Source organism: Elephantulus edwardii, unplaced genomic scaffold (genome assembly GCF_000299155.1).
Source record: "Elephantulus edwardii isolate Elephantulus edwardi_28Jun2011 unplaced genomic scaffold, EleEdw1.0 scaffold00224, whole genome shotgun sequence".
In the NCBI taxonomy this organism is placed as follows: Eukaryota; Metazoa; Chordata; class Mammalia; order Macroscelidea; family Macroscelididae; genus Elephantulus; species Elephantulus edwardii.
This window is the reverse complement of record NW_006399974.1, coordinates 594,042-613,579: the sequence shown is the minus strand read 5'-3', so window position 1 is coordinate 613,579 and position 19,538 is coordinate 594,042. Positions and strand designations below refer to the sequence as shown.

The window sequence follows — 19,538 nt, the reverse complement described above, 5'->3', positions numbered from 1 at the left end:
GATTGGCACAGGACAGAGCGGAGTTTAGGGCTGTTGTACATAGGGTCGCTATGAGTTGCAGGCAACTCCACGGCACATAACACCACCAACAACAACAACATCTGTTACCGAAGTGTAAATTATTTAAGCAGACTAACACAAAAACTACCTAGTTTAGCCAGTTAATTGACATTATAACTTGACTCCTAATGTAATCTTTTTATTTTCATTCATCAGATATATGTTGAAAATTTTCTGTAAGCATTTACAATGAAAGGAGGATATGAACAAATAGAAAATTACAATGTTGCTGTTTGGTATCTTCAAGTTGGTTCCAGTTCATAATAATCATTTGTACAACAGAACAACACACTCTCTGGTCCTTTGACATCCTTATAATTGTTACTGCACTTGAATCCATTGTTGTAGCCACCATGTCAATCCATTTAGTTAAGAGTCTTCCTCTATTTTACCAAACGTAATAATCCTTCTCTGGAGACTAATCTTTCCTGATACCGTTATATAAAAGGCCTGTTATATAAAAAAATGGATAGCCAGTTCTGCTTCCTAGTCTATATTTTTCTGGGAGCTCTACTAAAACCTGTTTATCAAGAGTAACCATTGTGGCATTTGACACACCAGTGGCATAGCTTTCAGTATCACGGCAACTTACGATTTTATTAGATCATAATAAAGTCTGTAGCTTACTAAGGAGAGAATGAAAAGTTGTAAAGGCCTATGGTATGCTGAAAATGTGTTTTCCTTATGTTACAGATTTTATTGAGTAGCTAAGTATTCTAAACATTTGTATTTGTGTTTTGTTTTTCTTGTAGGGGGACTCCCGAACTCTTCCATTTTCTGAGAACTTTAGTTCTATTCAAAAATTGGACTTTTCAGACATGATAGTTCAACAGAAATTGGATGACATTAAGGATCGAATCAAGAGAGAAATAAGGAAAGAACTGAAAATCAAAGAAGGAGCTGAAAATCTGAGAAAGGTTACAACAGATAAAAAAAGCTTGGCTTATGTAGATAACATTTTGAAAAAATCCAATAAAAAATTAGAAGAGCTGCATCACAAGCTACAGGAACTAAATGCACATATTGTTGTATCAGATCCAGAGGATGTTACAGGTATAGTATTTTATCTGATATTTATATGGTTCTATGAAAATTTTATCCGTTTAAAAAATAATATTTTGTGACATGTATAGATAGTTTTTCAAATAGTTTTGTTGTTATTGTTATGTGCTGCTGAGGCACCTGAGACTCTTAGGGACCGTTTATACAACAACCCTAATCCTGCTCTATTCTGTGCCAGTCTTACTGTCTCTGAAACACCTACCTCCATTACCCCAGTAACTGAATCAATCCGTCTCATCGAGGGTCTTGCTCTCCTGAGTGGTTCCTCCACCCTCCCAAGCATGACATCCCTGTCCAAGGACTGATCCCTCCTCACCTGTCCAAAGTAGGTCAGATGAAGTTTCAGAATCCTTGCCTCCAAGGAGCAGCTTGGCTTCACCCTCTCTAGGATGAACTTGTTTGTTCTCCTAGCAGTCCATGGTATATCAATACTCTTCTGTAGCACCATAGCTCAAAGTTATCAATTCTTCTATCATCCCTAGTATAGGAATAATGTTGTGTCTTATAGATAAGGTTTTGTTCATATTAAATTGCCAAGTATAATGTGTTGACACAGAAATGGAAATGTTTACCTGGAGATGAGTAAAACTAATGTCTGCTTTCTTAAGCTCTGCCAGTGACATTAATTCTTTTGTAGCTTTATTTTGTATTGAGCCAGCCATATGGTCTTAATTTAATTCATTCTTGTGATTTTAACACAAAATACCAGATGATTTTGAGCTCTCATTTTTTTATTGGTTTGCATATAGTCTTTCATATCCATTGTGATTGTGTTTCTTGCATGTACATTGTGTTTTATACAATCATTAATATACATTATATTTCACATAATCATTTACTATTGATCCATGCCTATCATTACCCTGTCTATTCATGTCTCCACTGAATCTTTGCTATTCCTTTGCTCGTACACTCCCTCTCCTTTTCTATCCTTCTTTCTCCCTGTCCCCTCCTATCTCTCAGTAACCTCTACTATCTTTTCTGCCCTTTTTTCCCTTCTTTTTAACATTTATACACATCTTGCTCAGTTCTCCTTTTGTTGTTTGTTCTTCTAGCAGTCCATGGTATATTCAGAGAGCTGGACAATGACTAGGGAGGACAGAGAGAGAATTGACGCCTTTGAGCTGTGGTGCTGGAGAAGAGTATTGAATGTACCATCGACTGCCAAGAAAACAAACAGATTCATCCTAGAGAGGGCTAAACCAGGTTACTCCTTGGAGGCAAAGATTCTGGGGCTTCGTCTGACATACTTTGGACATGTTGCAAGGAGAGACAGGTCTTTGTAGAGGGACATCATGCTGGGTAGTGTAGAGGGACAGCGCAGGAGGGGAAAACCTTCTATGAGGTGGATTGATTCAGTGACTGGGGTAATAGGGATGGGTGTGTCAGAGGCAATGCGATTGGCACAGGATAGGCTGTTGTACATAGGGTCGCTATGAGTCGCAAACGACTCGACGGCACATAACAACAACAATAGTAAATTCTGCTCCATGCTCAATCTTGAATCATTGCAACACTTTTTATAGGTTACTTATCCTAAATACACATAGATGATGCCACTCCTTTTGCTGCTGTTTCTAATTTTCATACCATTCATTATATATTCTGAACTGAAAAGTATATAGTTTTTTTTTCTCTGTCATGAACAATTAGACCTTTCCTCTCTGTCAAGTTTCCTGCATATGGTAGTATAATAGCATCTGGGAAGGTGTTCTTCCTTGAATTGTTCAGTGATGCCATTGTCTGCTTTCTGAAGATTGGATACTACAATACTCCTCCTATATGTTTCTAACTTACACCTTCCAGTCACCAGTTACTACCATGCAGTCAGTTTCAGACTGGTAGAAATTGTCTTATTTAGTCTTTGGCTTTAGTAGTTTGATGTATATTTAAAAACTGGTTATATTAACAGATGTTCTTTGGTTATCTGATTTATATTGACTAACACTACTCCTGTTTCAGCCCACTAATGCATAGTCTCTGTATTCCATTTCATTGCTCACAACTTCCAATTTTCCTTGACTTACACTTCACACATTCTATGATCTAGTTAATAATGGATGTTTGCATCTGTCTCCTTTAGTTGAGTCTTTGTTTGCTACATTAACAAATGAAGGGCTGTCATTGAGTGAAAGGGTTTTTTTCCTTTTAACGTCAGTAAGGTAGGCTCTCTTTTGAGGAGTCAACTCAGTCAGTATTTTTAGTACCTTCCAATCTGAGGACTTCATTTTCCAGCACTAGATTAGATAATTTTTCCCTGCTCTTCATAGGCTTCTCATTATTTAAGAAGTGGATTAGCTGGTCCTCATTCCCACTTTGTCTTAGTCTGAAAGCTTCACTGAAACCTGTCTACTGTGGTTAGTGTTTGAAATACCAGTGGCATGGCATGGCTTCATGTTTTGTCTGTTCTCAAGTCTTGTAACAATACCTACAATAATAATGTTAGTTTTCTAACTTAAGTCTCAAAACACAAAATCTTTTTCTACTAGTTGTAATTAATACCAAACCATAATTTAACATATTATATTTTAAAGACTGAATAATTTAGGGAGCAAACTCTTAAATTAAGTTTTGGGAAAAGGAAATTTAGAAACTTCATAGACCATTTGACCTAGAAAATTGAAAACAAATACTATGTGAAATAAAACCTTCCACTTCTTAGCTTATAGTGCATTTTGAGTTTAAATAGTCATTGAGAATACATTTTGTCCTATTCTTCTAAACTCCTAGGATGTAATTCTACTATTTTTTTCTATAATTATATTTTATTAATTTTCATAAACATTTACAGAGATTTTGGGTTTCCATTCATTCATTGTTGCACTATTCTCTCTACCCTCCTCCCAGTTTGTTCTTGTCCAAATGCCACAGTGCTTGTCAAAGCCAGTTCTGATTAATCTTCTTTGTCAGTGTGTCCTTTGCCATTCCCTATCACTCCTCCCTGAGAGAGACTTCACCCTGATTCATAAGGAAAAGGGGATGGCGTATTCTCTTAGCTACTTCCTGCTGAAAAGGGACGCTGTGGGTTTCAGGGTGAAGATCTTCTCTCACTACTCTAAAGGGCCCCTTTGGCAGTAGGAAACACATAGACTATTATGGAGATTGATTTTGGAATTTAGATGCACTCTTATTGATTGTGCTTGGCCGTACATGTTCATATCCTTGAAGATGTATCCTGGGGGTGTTGCAACCTAGAAGACACAAATTTGACTAACAAGTTATAAGTACATGAGTTAAAAATTATGGAAAAGTAAAAGAAAAGATTCTTTCATTGTTTTACAAACCCTCCCCCAGGTCCCCTCCACCATGTAGCCCTCGCTCTAGTCTCCTGTGATGGCAGAAATACCTAGTTATATATCTCTTTTAAACAGTTTTCTCCCTCCTCTGTTTCAGTGCAGTATACATTATTGAACCCATCTTACTCAGTCTCTCCCCAACCCCAAGGACAGTCCCATTCTACAACAGTGGCATCATGTAATATTTGTCCTTTTGTGACCGGGATATTTCACTCAGCATAATGTTCTCCAGAGTCAACCATTTTGAATAATATTGCATGAGTTCCTTGTTTTTTAATGCAGCATAGTATTCCATTGTGCGAATATACCACAGCTTCTCTAGCCATTCGTTTGTTGATGGGCACTTAGGTTGTTTCCAACTCCTTGCTATTGTGAACAAAGCTGCAATAAACATGGGTGTGCATATATCTGCTTGGATGTCAGCTATGGTCTCTTCAGGGTATATTCCCAGTAGTGGAATTGCTGGGTCAAATGGTATCTCTATTTGCAACTTTTTGAGAAAGCGCCATACTGCTTTCCACAGGGGTTGCACCATTTTACACTCGCACCAACAGTGAATCAGGGTTCCAGTTTCTCCACAACCTCGCCAGCATTTGTTGCTTGCTGTTCTGTTAAATTTTGCTATTTTGACTGGGGTGAAATGATATCTCATAGTTGTTTACTATTTTTTTCTTAATGACTATTTAAAGTGCAGTTTATGAAGACTCTCTTGAGAAAATGTAATTTTTATTGTTTATTTCATCTAAAATGTGGCATAGAAGTAATAGTTGTTGTTGTTTATAATGTGCCATCAAATCACCTGCTACTCATAGCAACCCTATATTCTATAGCTCTGAAGCCTGCCCTGTCCTTAGCCAGTCTCACTGACTCTAATACACTTATCTGCATTTGCCCCGTCACTGTTATCAGTTCATCTCATCTGGGATCTTCCTCTCCTGTGCTGTCCCTCCTGGCCACATGCCCAAAGAATGTGACATAGAGCTTCAAAATCCTAACCTCCAAGGAGAAACTTGGTTTCTAGGACAGACCTATTTGTTTCCTTGGCAGTCCATGGTATGTTCCAGATTCTTTTCCGGCACCACAACTTAAAAGTATCAATTCTTCTGTCATCCTAAGTCATTATCCAGCTTTCTGATGCATAGCAAGTAATTGTGAAGACCATGGCCTGAATTTGGCACACCTTATTCTCTAGACTGACATTGTTGCTTCCCAGTACTCTTACATAATGCAGTTTGTCTTTTGATTTCCTGACTACTGGTGCCAAGAATGTTGATTGTGGAGCCATGCAAGCTGTAACTGATAATAACCTCAATCTCTTTTCTAGCCATCATAGCGAATATATAATGTATTTTTTATATACATACATGATTTGTGTTAAGTTGTGAACACTTTACAAGAAAGACTAACATTAAGTAGCTGTGTCATCCTTACCAGTTTAACACTTCTGGCTCTCACTGCTAAACTTAAGAAATAAATATTTTGTAGGCCATAATATTTGAATTCTTTTAATCTCACATTTTTTTGAAAAAATTAATATATGTTAAAATTATTGTTTGGTATCCCACTCCGTAAATTTTTAAACAAATACAGATTCATATAACAAAAATCAAGAAAAGGAATAATTGCATTGGCCCTAAATTTTTTAGCAACCAGTGATCTGCTCTCCTTCATTGTTATTTTTTCTCAAGATGTCTTAAACTTAGCATCATAAAATATGTGACCTATTGAGGCTCACTTCTTAGCATCATGCGTTTGAAATTCACCTAACTTGTTCATAAATGGTTATTTGTTTTATTACTGAATAATAATCCATTATATAGATATATCACTGTTTATTTTTCCATTAATCTGGAAATCAGGGCTGTTTTCCAATGTTAGCACTTATCGATAAAGCTGTTATTGGCATTCATATACAGATTTTTCTATCAACATTGATTGTTTTTTTAGTCTGTTACTGTTAAGTGCTGTAGAGTTGAGCACAACTCATAGCGGCCCTATGAATAAAAGACCATAACCCTGTAACTATTGTCGTTTCTCTAAGTTCATAGAGTTGCCAGAAGCATTTAATAAGTGAATGACACTCCTACTTCTAAAATTTTTAGTCTGCTATGGTCCAAAGGGAGCACTAATGACGCTGCAGGTAGGGTATTTGATTGTCAACAAAAAAGCTAACAGTTCAGACCCACCAGCTGCTTGGTGGGAGGAAGATGAGGTAATCTGTGTTCATAAAGATTTGCCACTGTGGAGTCAAACTCAGTTTGATGCAGTGAGTTTGGTTTGGTTTTAGCTTGTTAGTTCTAAGAAGTGGGATTGCTAACTCATATAGTAAGGCTATGTTTATCTTAAAACTGACAACTATCTTCCAGAATAGCTAGGACTGTCAATCCTGTCCAGCACTGTGCACATCCTCATCAGTCTATTTCTTAGCCATTGTCACAGGTAGCTGATAATACACATTCATTGTCATTAGCATGATAAAGAAGAAACATAAGCACTTCATCTTAGAACTTATGAGAGAACTGTGTCTAACCGAGGCACAAAATTTTGACCAGTATCAAGTCTCTTCAATTAGGACATAAAACTCAGTTAAGTTATAACTAAGATAAGTTCTTTAGATACAATAGATTCAGTTAAGTTATAACTAAGATAAGTTCTTTAGATACAATAGATACAAACAGATCAGAAAGTTTAATGCTACTTGTTAGGTGCCTCCAAGTTAACTTCAACTCAAGGCAACCCTGTGAAGAACACATTTAAACTGTACCTTCTATTTTTTTTGTCTTTTTTTATTATTATTAATCTTAATGAACATTTACAGAGACTTTGGATTTCCATTCATTCATTGTTGCACTTTTCACCCTGCCCACTCCTCCCCAAGTTCGCGCTTCTCTTTTAAAAGTAAAAGAAAAATTCTTTAATTGTTATACAGTCCCCTCCCTCCTCTTCCACCCCACTATGCAGCCTTCATTCTGGAAAACCCTTACCTTCTCATGCACCATACTCATGATCTTTTTATTGCTTGAGCTTATTGTTACAGTCACTGTGTCAGTCCATCTTTTTGAGGGTCTTCCTGTCTTGACCTCCACCTTTCCCCAGCCTGATATTTTTTCCAAGGACTGAACTCTCTTGACAACATACCAAAAGTATATGAGACAACATTTCACCATCTTTGCCTTTAAGGAGCACCCTGATGCTATTTCTTCCAACAGACTTGTTCATGAGATACTCAGTACTCTTCTCCAGCACCACAATTCAGAGGCATCAATTCTTCCACCATCCTTATTCATTCTTCAACTTTCAGTTGTAAATAAAGCAATTAAAGATACCATGGTTTTGACCAAGTACAACTTAGACTTTAAACTGATACACTTGCTCTTTAGCACTTTGAAGAGGTCTTTGACAGCATGTTTCTCCAATAGAGCACATCTTTTGTTTTCTTAACTATTGGTACTATGGATATTGACTGTGGATCCAAGTAAAATGAAATTGTGGACAATTTCAATATTTCTGCATTAGTCATGATGTTGCCTGTTGGTTTAGTAATGAGGATTTTTCCTTTGTTCATGTAGAGATGTAATTGATACTTAAGGCTTTGATCTACAGCAAGTGTTTCAGATTATCTTTACTTTCTGTGAACAAGTTTGTATTTCCATAATATAGATTGTTGATTAGTCTTCCTTTGTTCCTGATACCACATTCTTAATGATTATGCAAAGGAATGTGATTGTGTGGATCATAAACTATGGCTAACATTGAGAAGAATGAGACTCCCAGAATTGATTGTGCACATATAAAACTTTTATGCAGACCAAAAATCTACTCTCTGAACAGGACAGGGTAACACTGCATGGCTTAGAATCAGGAATGTGAGTCAGCATTATATACTTTATATATATTTTTTAATCAAATAAAACTTTATTTCTACAATCAGTCAGCTGGATTAGGCTCAAGTGTTACAGCTTATTTATATTTAAAATTAGGAGTAGATAAGTAAATAAGTCTGTAATTATTGCCAGAATTAAAACAACTATCATGAGCTCAAAACCAGTTAGCAGAAATGAGGCTTTTAAACTTGTGTTTGTTGTTGGTGTTTTTTTTTAATGCCTTGGTTCCATGTTGTTGTGTACTGTGAAGTTGGAACCTTCCCACAGCTGACCCTCCCTTCAGCTGGTTTTCAGAGGCAGTAAATAGGAGGAGATTGCCCATCTCCCTACTCCCCACCCTGAGCAAGAAGCTGATAGGCTCGAACAGCGTATCTTTGATTGCAGCGCAGCTTCTGACCAGTAGGCCACCAGAACTCCCTATTTTACCTTAAAAAAAAGAAACAAAAAATGTCCCCAACCATAATAGTAGTCTTACGTATTTTTGTAAAATTTTGAAAAACCTAATAGAGCTTATACTGCATTTGAAATACACAGGATTACTTCAGTTGGTGATATCTGACAAAGTTCGTTCTGTTGTAGTTGTTGTTGTTGTTGTTAGGTGTCATTGAGTTGAGTACAATCCATAGCCACCTTCTGAGCAACAGATCTGAATCCTGCCTTATCCTGTGTCATCCACACACAATCTCTGACGTGCTTGAGCCCAGTGCTTCAGCCACTGTGTCAGGCCATCTGGTTAAGGGTCTCCTCCTTTTGCCAAACCTCAACCTTTCCAAGCATGATGTCCCTCTCCAAACAATAACCTCTCCTTTCAACAGGCCCACAGCAAGTGAGAAAAAGCTTTTTGCAATAGCAGCACAAAGGAACACGGTGGTTTAAAATCAGAAAATATTTGTGTCAGAGTGGTAGGCTTTCTCCATATCTGTTAAGTCTGTATGCTGAGCAAATCATTTGAGAAGCTGGATCTTAAAATGAAGAATGTGGCATCAGGTTCAGAGGAAGACTCATCAACAATCTCTGTTACACACCTTAATTGCTGAAAGTGCAGAGAATTTAAAGCTCTTACTGAAGAATATCAAAGACTACAGCCTTCAATATGGGTCACATGCCAATGTTAAGAGAACAAAAATTCTCACCACTGGACAGATAAGAAACATCTTCATAGATAGAGAAAAGATTAAAACTGTCAGTTACTTCCTGACTTGGATCTGTAGTCCACACCCCTTGTACCAGCTGTCAGAAGATCAGGAGACATATTGCACTGGGAAAGTCTAAAATTAGGAACCTCTCCAAATTATTGAGGAGAAAAGATATTAGAACTTGGTAGGCCTGATAGGGGCCATGGACTTTTCAGTCACTTGCTGTGTATCTGAGAACTCAAGGTCATTTTACAGTACACAATAGTTAAGTATCTATTAAAAATAAGTCAGCATTAATTAAAATCCTTAAATAGTCGTACTGTCTGTGCAAGTACTGTCTTTTGAGTACTGAGCATTGTTGTTGTGGTTATGTGCCATCAAGTCACCTGCAACTCATAGCAGCCCTAAATCCTGCTCTATCCCTTGCCAATCTTATTGTCTTCACCACATCCATCCCCATTACCCCAGTCACTGAATCAATCTTTTTGAGAGCCTTCCTTTCCTGAGCTGTCCCTCCACCCTCCCAAGCATGACGTCTCTCTCCAAGGACTCATCTTACCTTGCAACATGTCCAGAGTATGTCAGATGAAGCTTCAGAATCCTTGCCTCCAAGGAGCAGCCTGGCTTCACCCTCTCTAGGATGAACTTGTTTGTTCTCTTAAGCAGTCCATGGTGTATCCAGTACTTTTCTCCAACACCAGAGTTCAAAGGCATCAACTCTCCTTCTGTCATCCCTAGTCATTGTCCAGCTCTCTGATGCATAGCAAATAATTGCAAAGACCATGGCCTGGATTAGGCGCACCTTAAGTCTCCAGACTGATATCATTGCTCTTCAGTACTTTGGAGAGGTCTCTGGGAGCAGACTTTCTCAATGCAATTAATCTTAAATTTCCTGGCTTCTGGTACCAAGAGTGTCGACTGTGCAAACTGAAGCTGTCAACAATCTCAGTCTCTTCATCATCCATCATGATACTGAGCATAGGGAGTTAAATTACAGCTTTGATATTGGTTTTATAATCTGGGATCTTATTTCAACTAAACTATTACATATTTGTGTGGCACTTAACCTTTCCAAGACCTTTATTTTCTTACTTTTAAAACGAGGATAGACCAAAGGTACTTTTCCTTGGGTGCTTTTATAGAAAGATATTTTAATAGCTTGAAGAAAGAAGAAAGCATAAGATACCCCACCCTCTGCTGTTGAGTCCAACTCACAGTGACCTTCCATTTGGTTTCCAAGACTTAATCTTTATAGGAGGAGGCTGTAAACATCTTCTGTAACCAAATCACTTATGAATTTGAACCACCAACCTTTTGGTTAACAGTTCAAGGAGTTATGCATTGTTCCACCAGTCCTTTTTGTGACATACCTTAACTTAGCTAATTCTGTACATAAAACCTGTATTTGAATAAAAGTAGAGTCCTAGAAAGCTTTCCTAGGTTTAGGGGGAAAATACCTATCTCAACCACTTTTCCCAAGAGAGTTGAAGCTGATTAAAGAATGACCCTCCAAGAATCAGATAGCTTTGGTGTATTCTTTTTGTCTCTCCCCACCTCTCTTCTTACTGCAATCTTAATCTTGTAATCCAGTTCCTCCACAGAGAATATACTAAAAACTATTACAGAACTATTACTATTACAGAAAATATTATTTTCAGGAAAACGGCTAACACTTTTTTGCTTAGGAAAATCTATCCCTAAGGAGATTTTGTTTTTGTTGGGGTTTTTGTGTGTGTGTGTGTGTGTGTGTGTGTGTGTGTGTGTGTGTGCATTCTCTCTCAATCTCACTCTTGCGTGCTCACTCTCTCTTTTATTATTTGAAAGTTTATTCAGCAGATTGGTTTTCCATTCAATCATTCATACACATTTTATTTTATAAGTACAGTACTCACAGTATAACCAAACTGCTCTCACTTCATTCCTATCGTTCCTGTTTCCATTAATCCTCTCTCCTACCCCTTCCTGTCTTCTGAGCCTTAGCCCTGTACAAATGCTGCTCTTTTGATCTTGTATGGTTGATTGTTCTGAGTAAGTACTTTCCTGGTGTTATCACCATGTAGACTTTTCTCTTGTTTGGCTGAAAGTTGAGTCACAGGGGTGAGTTTTGTTTCAGGCTTAAAGGGTGAGTAAGAGCCTAGGGAGGTTTTAAACACATCTTGTTTGGGAGTATAAGTTCCTGGGTGGTGCAGGTTGGCTAACTTGCTTGCCTGCCAACCAAAAAGCTGATTATTTAATTCTATGAAGAGATGCTTCAAAAGAAAGGCCTGGTAGTCTATAGTCTCTCACACAGCTATTGAAAACTCTGTGAACATAGTTCTACTCTGACATACATAAGGTTACCTTGACTTAATTCTGATGGTAGTGAAGTGGGTTGGTAGAGATGCCAAAGCTATATCAACAGCTTTGCTGTCTTTTCTGGACTTCCTCTGGTAATATATAGCCACCATTCTATATCACACCTGGAGGTCTTTGGACTTCGCCCTACAGCTGAACCAGTAAACAGTATTATGATTAATGGAGAAAAGATATATGTTGTCACTGATCTGCAATCGACACTCATAATAAAAGCAGTAAAAAAAAAAAGTTAAATGTTTGACATTGGGAAAATTTGCTGTCACAGATCTCTTCAAAGTGCTAAGAAACATGGAAGGCAGTTTAAAGACTAAAGTACTCTTGATCCAAGCCATAATATTTTCATTTCCTTCCTATGCTTAATGAATAAAGAAGACCAAAGAAGAATCTTCCTTTGAATGGTAGTCTTGTGAAGAGTATTTAATACACCGTGGTCTGCCATAATAACAAACAGAATCTATCTTAAAAGAATACAGCCTGACTGTTATAGATAGGCAAAGATGGTAAGATTTCATTTCATATAGGGTGGCCATGTTAGCAGGAAAGGCAAGTACAAGAAGGATATCATGCTTGGAAAAGTAGAGGGTTAGTGGATGAGGAAAAAGACTCTCAAGGTAATGCATTCACATGTGACTACAGCATCTTGAAGACAGCGGAGAATGAGTACAGCTTGGATGTTCCTTAGAAGAGTATGGTGAGACTATGTCATATAAACTTAAGATGTCAGGTGGGACAAGTCCCTGGAGAGGGGCATTATGTTTGATAGTCAGCAAAAAAGGAAGATCTTCCAGATGGACTGACAGAGTGGCTGTGTGTTCAAACGTAGCAACAGTTGTGAGAATGGCACAGGACTTGGCAGTGCTTCATTCTGTTACACATAGAGTTACTCTTAGTTGAAACTAAAAAATGAGAAAGAGCTGCAAACAGCCATTAATAATTAGAGCATGGAATGTATGAGGTATGGTTGGAGAATACTAGAAGTTGTAAAAAAGGAAATGAACTTGTGAAGATGGACATTCTAGGTATTAATAAACAGATAGACTGGCATGGGCCACTTTGAATCAGATAATCATATGAGTTCCCATGCTGGGAATGAAAACCTGAGGAAGAATAGTATTGTATTCATTGTTTAAAAGGTAATTCCAAGATCTGTCCTAAACTACAATGTTGAGAGTAATAGGAGACTATACACACACAAGGAAGAAGACCTATTAATATGACTATTGCTCAAATATCTATAGCAGCAACTAAAGCCAACAGCGAGAAAATTGAGGATTTCTACCAAATTTTACAGTCCAACACTGACAAAACATGCACTCTTGGCACTAGCATTCAGGACATCAGGGTATAAGTATTGCCTTGAGTAAGTTCACTTTCAAAAAACAATTATGTCAGTTCGAAACTAAAATGTACCTGATTCAGTCTATGACCTTTTCAATCACTTGGTATGATCTGAGAGGTAGACAGGGAATAAGGATGACAGAAGAATTGATGCCTTTTGAGTTGTGGTGTTGGAGAAGACAACTAAATGTTTCACGGACTGTCAAAAGAGGGAACAGACATGTTGTAGGAAAAGTGCAGTCATGTGCTTCTTGGAGGCAAAGATAGTGAAGCTTCTCATATTTTGGGCATATTGCAAAGAGAGTCTGTTCCTTGGAAAGAGACATAATGCTTAGAAAGATGGAGGGTCAGTGAAAGAGAAGACTCTCAGATGGATTGACACAATGACTGCAACAGTGCTCCCAAGTGTGCCAGAGATGATGAGGATAACACAGAAGAGGACAGGCTTCAGATCTGTTGTTTGTGGAGTTGTTAGGAGTGATACTTAATTTGAAGGCAACTAACAACAATAGAGAGTACAACATAGGAAACCATATGGGACAATTCATTTTTTTCTCGTAGGAGCAATAGAAATAAACTGGGTGACACATAACTATATGATTAAGGAAGTAAAGAACTGTTTCCTTTATTGGTGGTGTGTGTGTGTGTGTGTGTGTATTACATTAGGCAGTTTTTTCAATTGTATTATTTGCTCTCACTGATTTGTAGACAGTCTTCTTAGATTCTTAGTATACATCCTTTGCCAGATAAGTATACTTTAAGTATTTTCTCCTAGTCTTTGGCTTGTTCTTAATGATGTCTTGAAGACCAGCAATTTTAGTAAGTCATATATATATATATATATATATATCTTACTTTAAAAAAAAACACCAAAAACATCTCAACTCGCTCATTGCTGTTGATTTGGCAGCAACTCATAAATGATCATCCAGTGGGTTTTCTGTGTTTGGAAATTACATGGAAGAAACATGCCTATCATTCACCCTTGGGGTGACTGCTATCTGCAGAGCTACTGGTACCCACTAATAGGAGGCACTGCCTGTGGGCTAGCTGCACAGTTTCCTACAGAGTTCACTGTAAGATCTCCCTATTTTATGTATTATTGTTAGGTGCTTTTTGAGTCAGCTGTGACACAGTGACTCTAAACCATGCCCTGTTCTGCACCATCCTCATGATCTCAGAAATTTTTAGGAAATATTTGATTATATTAATTAAGGTAATGAATAGTCTATTTTATAAAAACTAGTTTTCATTTTAGTATTTTATTCTGTGGTGCAGCTTTTCTTTTTGAGCATGATGTGAAATTGGTATCTTAAGTTTAATTTTATCTGTATTAACACCATACAAGAAAAAGATTTTTCTTTAATTACTTGGTACCACCTCTATTTAAAAATAAAATTGACTTGTATGTGTGAATTTGTTTCTCAGTTACCAATTTTTTCCCTGTTGTTAAACTTGTACTTTGGCCAGCACCACACTTAAAGTAAATCTTGATATCTGGTAGTGTAAGTCCTTAAACTTTCTTCTGGGATAATGGAGGTAGGTTTGTCGGAGACAGTGAAACTGGCTCATAATAGGCGAGGGTTCAGAGCTATAGTGCAGAGGTTTGCTGTATGTTGCAGTCAGCTCAACAGTACATAAAAACAACTACAACATCAATATTTTATAATTTAAGATGAAGACATCTTAAGTGGCTTTTCCTAATTTTAAAGTATTGTGTTTTTAAAATGTTCTGATTACATACTGTATAACATATTGTGGTGTTAGCAGAAAGTTTGGCTATTTGAGTCCATCACCTAGCCATTCCTCCAGAACAAAAAAAGGGCCTTCTTAGGGTCACTATGAATCAGAATTAACTTGCTTGCTGTATCTTAGATAAATGATAGTTAAAATTTTTATTTTCCAATTCAATTCTGTATAGAAATAGAATTTCTTTCTGTATTTGTGACCTTGTTCAATTCTTTTTAACAACTTAGTTCTCTTGCTTTGGAGATAAATGCCTTTGGATTTTTCAACATACACAGTTATGTTATATAGAAACAAATAGTGCTATGCCTGCTATTAATCCAAATTTTAGGTCCCCACTGGATGGTTCCTAATTCCTTCACTATCCATGCCCACCAGACTCTTTGACCCTGTGATTTACTCCCTCCCTATTTTCAACCACCCAACTCCCTCCCATTTCCCCTTGGACTTCCATGTACATCTTACTAGTTATCCTTCTCGTTTTACAATAATAATGTTATGTAGTATTTTTAAAAATCATTGTTGCCAAAGTGTTGCATAGTATTCCGTTATATAAATGTGCCACAGTTCTCAATCCATTCATGTGTTGATGGATCTTTGAGCTGTTTGCATTTTGTTGTTGGTGTAAATAATGCTGTTGTGCCATTGGTGTACAAATTTCTGTTTTTGTCTAATTTCCTTGATGTATATTCCTAGCAGTGAAATAGCTGGGTCATATGGAATTTGTTAATTAGCTTTTTGATGTAACGCCAACCTGCCATCCACAGTGATTGTACCATTTCACAATGTCACCAGTCGTGTATGAGAGAGTTCCAGTCTCTCCACTTGCTCTCCAACATTTATTACTTGCTGTCCTTTTAAACTTTGCCACTGCTGCTGGAGTGAGATGGTATCTCATTATGGTTTTGATTTGCATCCGTCTTATTGCCAGTGATGTTGAGCATGTTTTCATGTGTCTGTTGGCCAACTGAATCTCTCTGTAAAAAGTCTTTCCATGTCCCTTGCCCATGATGTAATTGGGTTATCAGTCTTTTTCTTGTGTTAGCCCTATAGTATTCTATAAACTTTTGCTATGAGACCCTTGTCTAAGATGGCATTATTGTGTTTATGTACCAGCAAGTTGGAAACAACCTATAGTTTACCCTCCGGCAGGTTTTCAGAGGCACTGAATCACATGGGAGGAGATTGTTCATCCTTCTCTCTTGGAGCATCTGGTGGATTCAAACCACGTGCCTTAGGGATTGCAATGCCAAGTGTTTTTTTCCCATTGAGTAGGTTTTCTTTTCACCCTGTTGGAAGAAATTTTTGATGTGCACTGGGACTTAAATCATTAGAAGGTTCGATTCAGAGAGGTTAGCCTTTCCCATTTGTCCATTTCTGCTGTCTCTGTCAGCCTATTTATACCATAGGCTAGGCCTTCTAAGTTTGGTCCCATTTTGTGTCTTAGAACCTTTTTTGGGTTTGGGTTAGGTCTATGATCTTCCTTGAGTTGATTTTTGTGTATAGTCTGAGAGATGAATCCTGCTTCAGCTTTCTGCAGGTAGCAATTCATTTTGTTGAAGACAATGTTGTTTCCCCATCTGATAGGTTTTGCTACAAATATAGTTGACCCTGGGTTAATTGCTGGGTTCTTAATTCTGTTCCATTGGTCTGTGTGCCTGTCATTGTCCCAATGACAGCATTGACCAATGCTGCTTTGGTCGTTAAAACTGTGTAGTGAATTTTGAGATCAGGGAGTGCTATGCCTCTAAAATCAAAAGCTAGCCTCCCCCCTTTGTTCCTATTGTTTGTCTTCCATTTGATTTTTTTTAAACTTATTTTTTGTTTGTTTGGTTTGGTTTGAAATCTAGTCTTTTGAAGAAGACTCAGATCTTTGGTTTTACTCTCACCCCACCCCCCCCCATGCATTGTAATCATTTGTTGTTGTTAGGTGCTGTCAAATCCACTACAACCCATAGGGATCCTTTGAACATCTCATCTGTACCCTGACCTGTCCTGTGCCTCTCTCATCATCTCTGTACTTGAGCCCGTTGTTACAGTTATTGTGTCAGTCCAACTCCTTGAGGGTTCTCCCCTCTTTTGCTGACTTCTCTACCTTTCCAAGCATGCTGCTGTCTCTTTCCAAAGAATGGGTCATCCTAACAAATGCCCAAAATATGTGAGACAAAGTCTCACTATCCTTATCTCTAGGGAACATCCAAGTTGCACTTTCTCCAAGAACGATTTGTTTGTTCTTTTGCCAGTCTATATTCATCTGTACTCACTGAGAATTGATAGATTTCTTTCTAATCACGGATTTGGCTGTGTTAGCTTAAAGACTAAGATGCACCTGATTTAAGCCATGGCCTTTCAGCTACACATCAGAGATCTGGACTGTGAATAAACATGATAGAAGAAGAATTGATGCCTTTGAGTTGTGCTGGAGAGAAGTGCTGAGTATCTGCTGAGTATCCTATGGATTGCCAAAGGAACAAATGGCAGGAAAAAGTGCAGCCAGAGTGCTCCTTGAAGGCTAAGAAGACAAAGTTCTGTCTCTCATGCTTTAGATGCAGTGCTTGAAGAGGCTGTTCATTGGAAAAGGACATCATGCTTGAAAAGAAGAAGGGTCAACTAAAGAGAGGAAGACGCCTAATAAGGTGGATTAACACAATAACTGTTGCTATGGGCTGCATTGTACCAGAGATGATGACGATGGCACAGGATAGGATACAGTTCTGGTCTATTATCACTTGGGTCACTTTGTCACTTGATGGCATGTAACAGTAACGTACATCTCAGTCCATACGTTTTTTATGTTGATTAGAGACTACTTTGTGATTTTCTTTTGCTTGTTATTTTTTTTCTAACAGTGATAAAATATACTTTTTTTTGTTGAGTCAGAAGGACATAAAAAAAATATTGCTAAAGTAGATACCAGGTAAACAGAAAAGTGCTTCATAAGTCCAGTTACCTTGGAGTTTATTTAAACCAAGAGAAAAAGGTCAGAATGTTTTCGTGCAATACATACTTGGTTTTTTAAATAACAATTATGACAAATAGCAGAAAGAATTAAGGAATGCTGTACTTGTGATCCATTCAAAACACCAACATTGGGAGTTGTACATAATTAAAGAAATACCTCAAACACTTTCAAAATACTGTAGTAGCCAATATGTAAGAGGAATGCCTTAGGTGGGCATAGGAATGCAGTTTAGAAAAGAAAAAAAAAATCACACGGAAACTGTTCAATTTCTTTAAAATCACTGAGCAAGAAAAGCAACATTGATCTTCACATATGGATTTTACAGTTTCTGTACAGTACCTTGACTTAAATCCAAGAGCAAAAAGTTAAGACTCTCCTCTATTTTTGGTAAACAACTGCATGGTAAACTTGGATGACTTTGCCCCCTGGATTTTACCTGGGAGTAGCCTTTTACATTTTTTATTTAAAAGAGGGCAGGTTTGGCACTTTTATACTGATGTCACCAATGTTACTATTTCTTGGGATCTCAGGAAGATTCATATTCTTTACAGCTGATACAGCACGGGCTGGAGCTCCTGCCAAGCCAGCCTCAGATTTCTCCAGTTCATTTTGTGCATCAAATTTGTGTAACAGTCTCATTCATGTTGGTCTCTAATACCATTTCCCCATCACCATTTCTGCAAGAATATTGTGAACCTTGTCTACATGGAAAATTAAATCCAGTTCACAGACATTTTCAAAACACTTGTCTAACATTTCCACAAATACTTGAATTAGATCTAAAATGCCAAGTTCACTTTCTGAAGAATTCACGCAGAAGACAAAATATAATGTTGCATAATATCTATAAATCAGTTTGTTGTCAGATCCTCCTTTTAACAATCCTCCTTCTAGGAAATAACAAGCATTTTCATATCTTTTCGATACCAAATGGAATGTTTCCCTGATGATTTGTTGTTGTGTATCTTCACTGTAAGGCTGGTAGAACTTGGAGAGCCGCGGCTTCCCGTGGTTGTTGAAAATGAGGATCGTCTTGATCATGGCTGGGCCAGGCCGACCCAGTGGGCGCTGGGGGCCAGGGCGAGGTGGGCGCACAAGCCTCACCTCAGGATCTTGCCAGTGATCCTTCCCCACCCGCCCCCTCCTGCACACACCTCGCTTGTTGTTTTTATTAGTGGCTTTTTCTTTATTTCATTGTCCCTCTAGTCTTTGAAGTATGATGCTCTTCTCCAAGGACTGGTCCCTCCTAGCCACATGCCCAAAGCACATGAGATAGAGCATTAAAATTTTTGCCTCCAAAGAGCAACTTGTTTTCACTCTCTCCTGTACAAACCTGTTAGTTTTCTTGGCAGTCCATGGTATATGCAATACTCTTCTCTGATACCACAACTTAAAAGGCATCAATTCATCCTTATTCATTCAATATTCAACTTTCTGATGCATACCAAGCAACAGAGAAAACCATGGCCTGGATCAGATTCACCTTAGTTTCCATACTGACATCATCATTCTTTTGCACTCTAAAAGTCCCTGACAGCATCTTTTGATTTCCTGACTGCTGGTGTCAAGAATACTGACTGTGGAGCCAAACAAGCAGAAATTGTTACAACCTCTATCTCGTCTCCATTTATCATGGTGCTGCCAATAGGTACTGTGGTGAGAATCTTTGTCTTCCTGATGTTGTTGTTTTCCTAGCAGT

General features: G+C 37.8%; 1 protein-coding gene across 2 annotated transcripts in view; it reads left to right on the top strand.

The window, feature by feature from the left end:
• Positions 1–19,538, top strand: part of PKN2 (protein kinase N2) — a 103,697-nt gene that overhangs the window by 24,179 nt on the left and 59,980 nt on the right. Inside the window, exon 2 of one of the 2 annotated variants that reach the window (XM_006898220.1) lies at positions 813–1,113. In XM_006898220.1, the coding sequence (XP_006898282.1) occupies positions 813–1,113 (301 nt within the window). Of the gene's footprint in view, positions 1–812; positions 1,114–19,538 lie in introns of those variants that run through there. The other variant, XM_006898221.1, reaches the window with a different exon arrangement.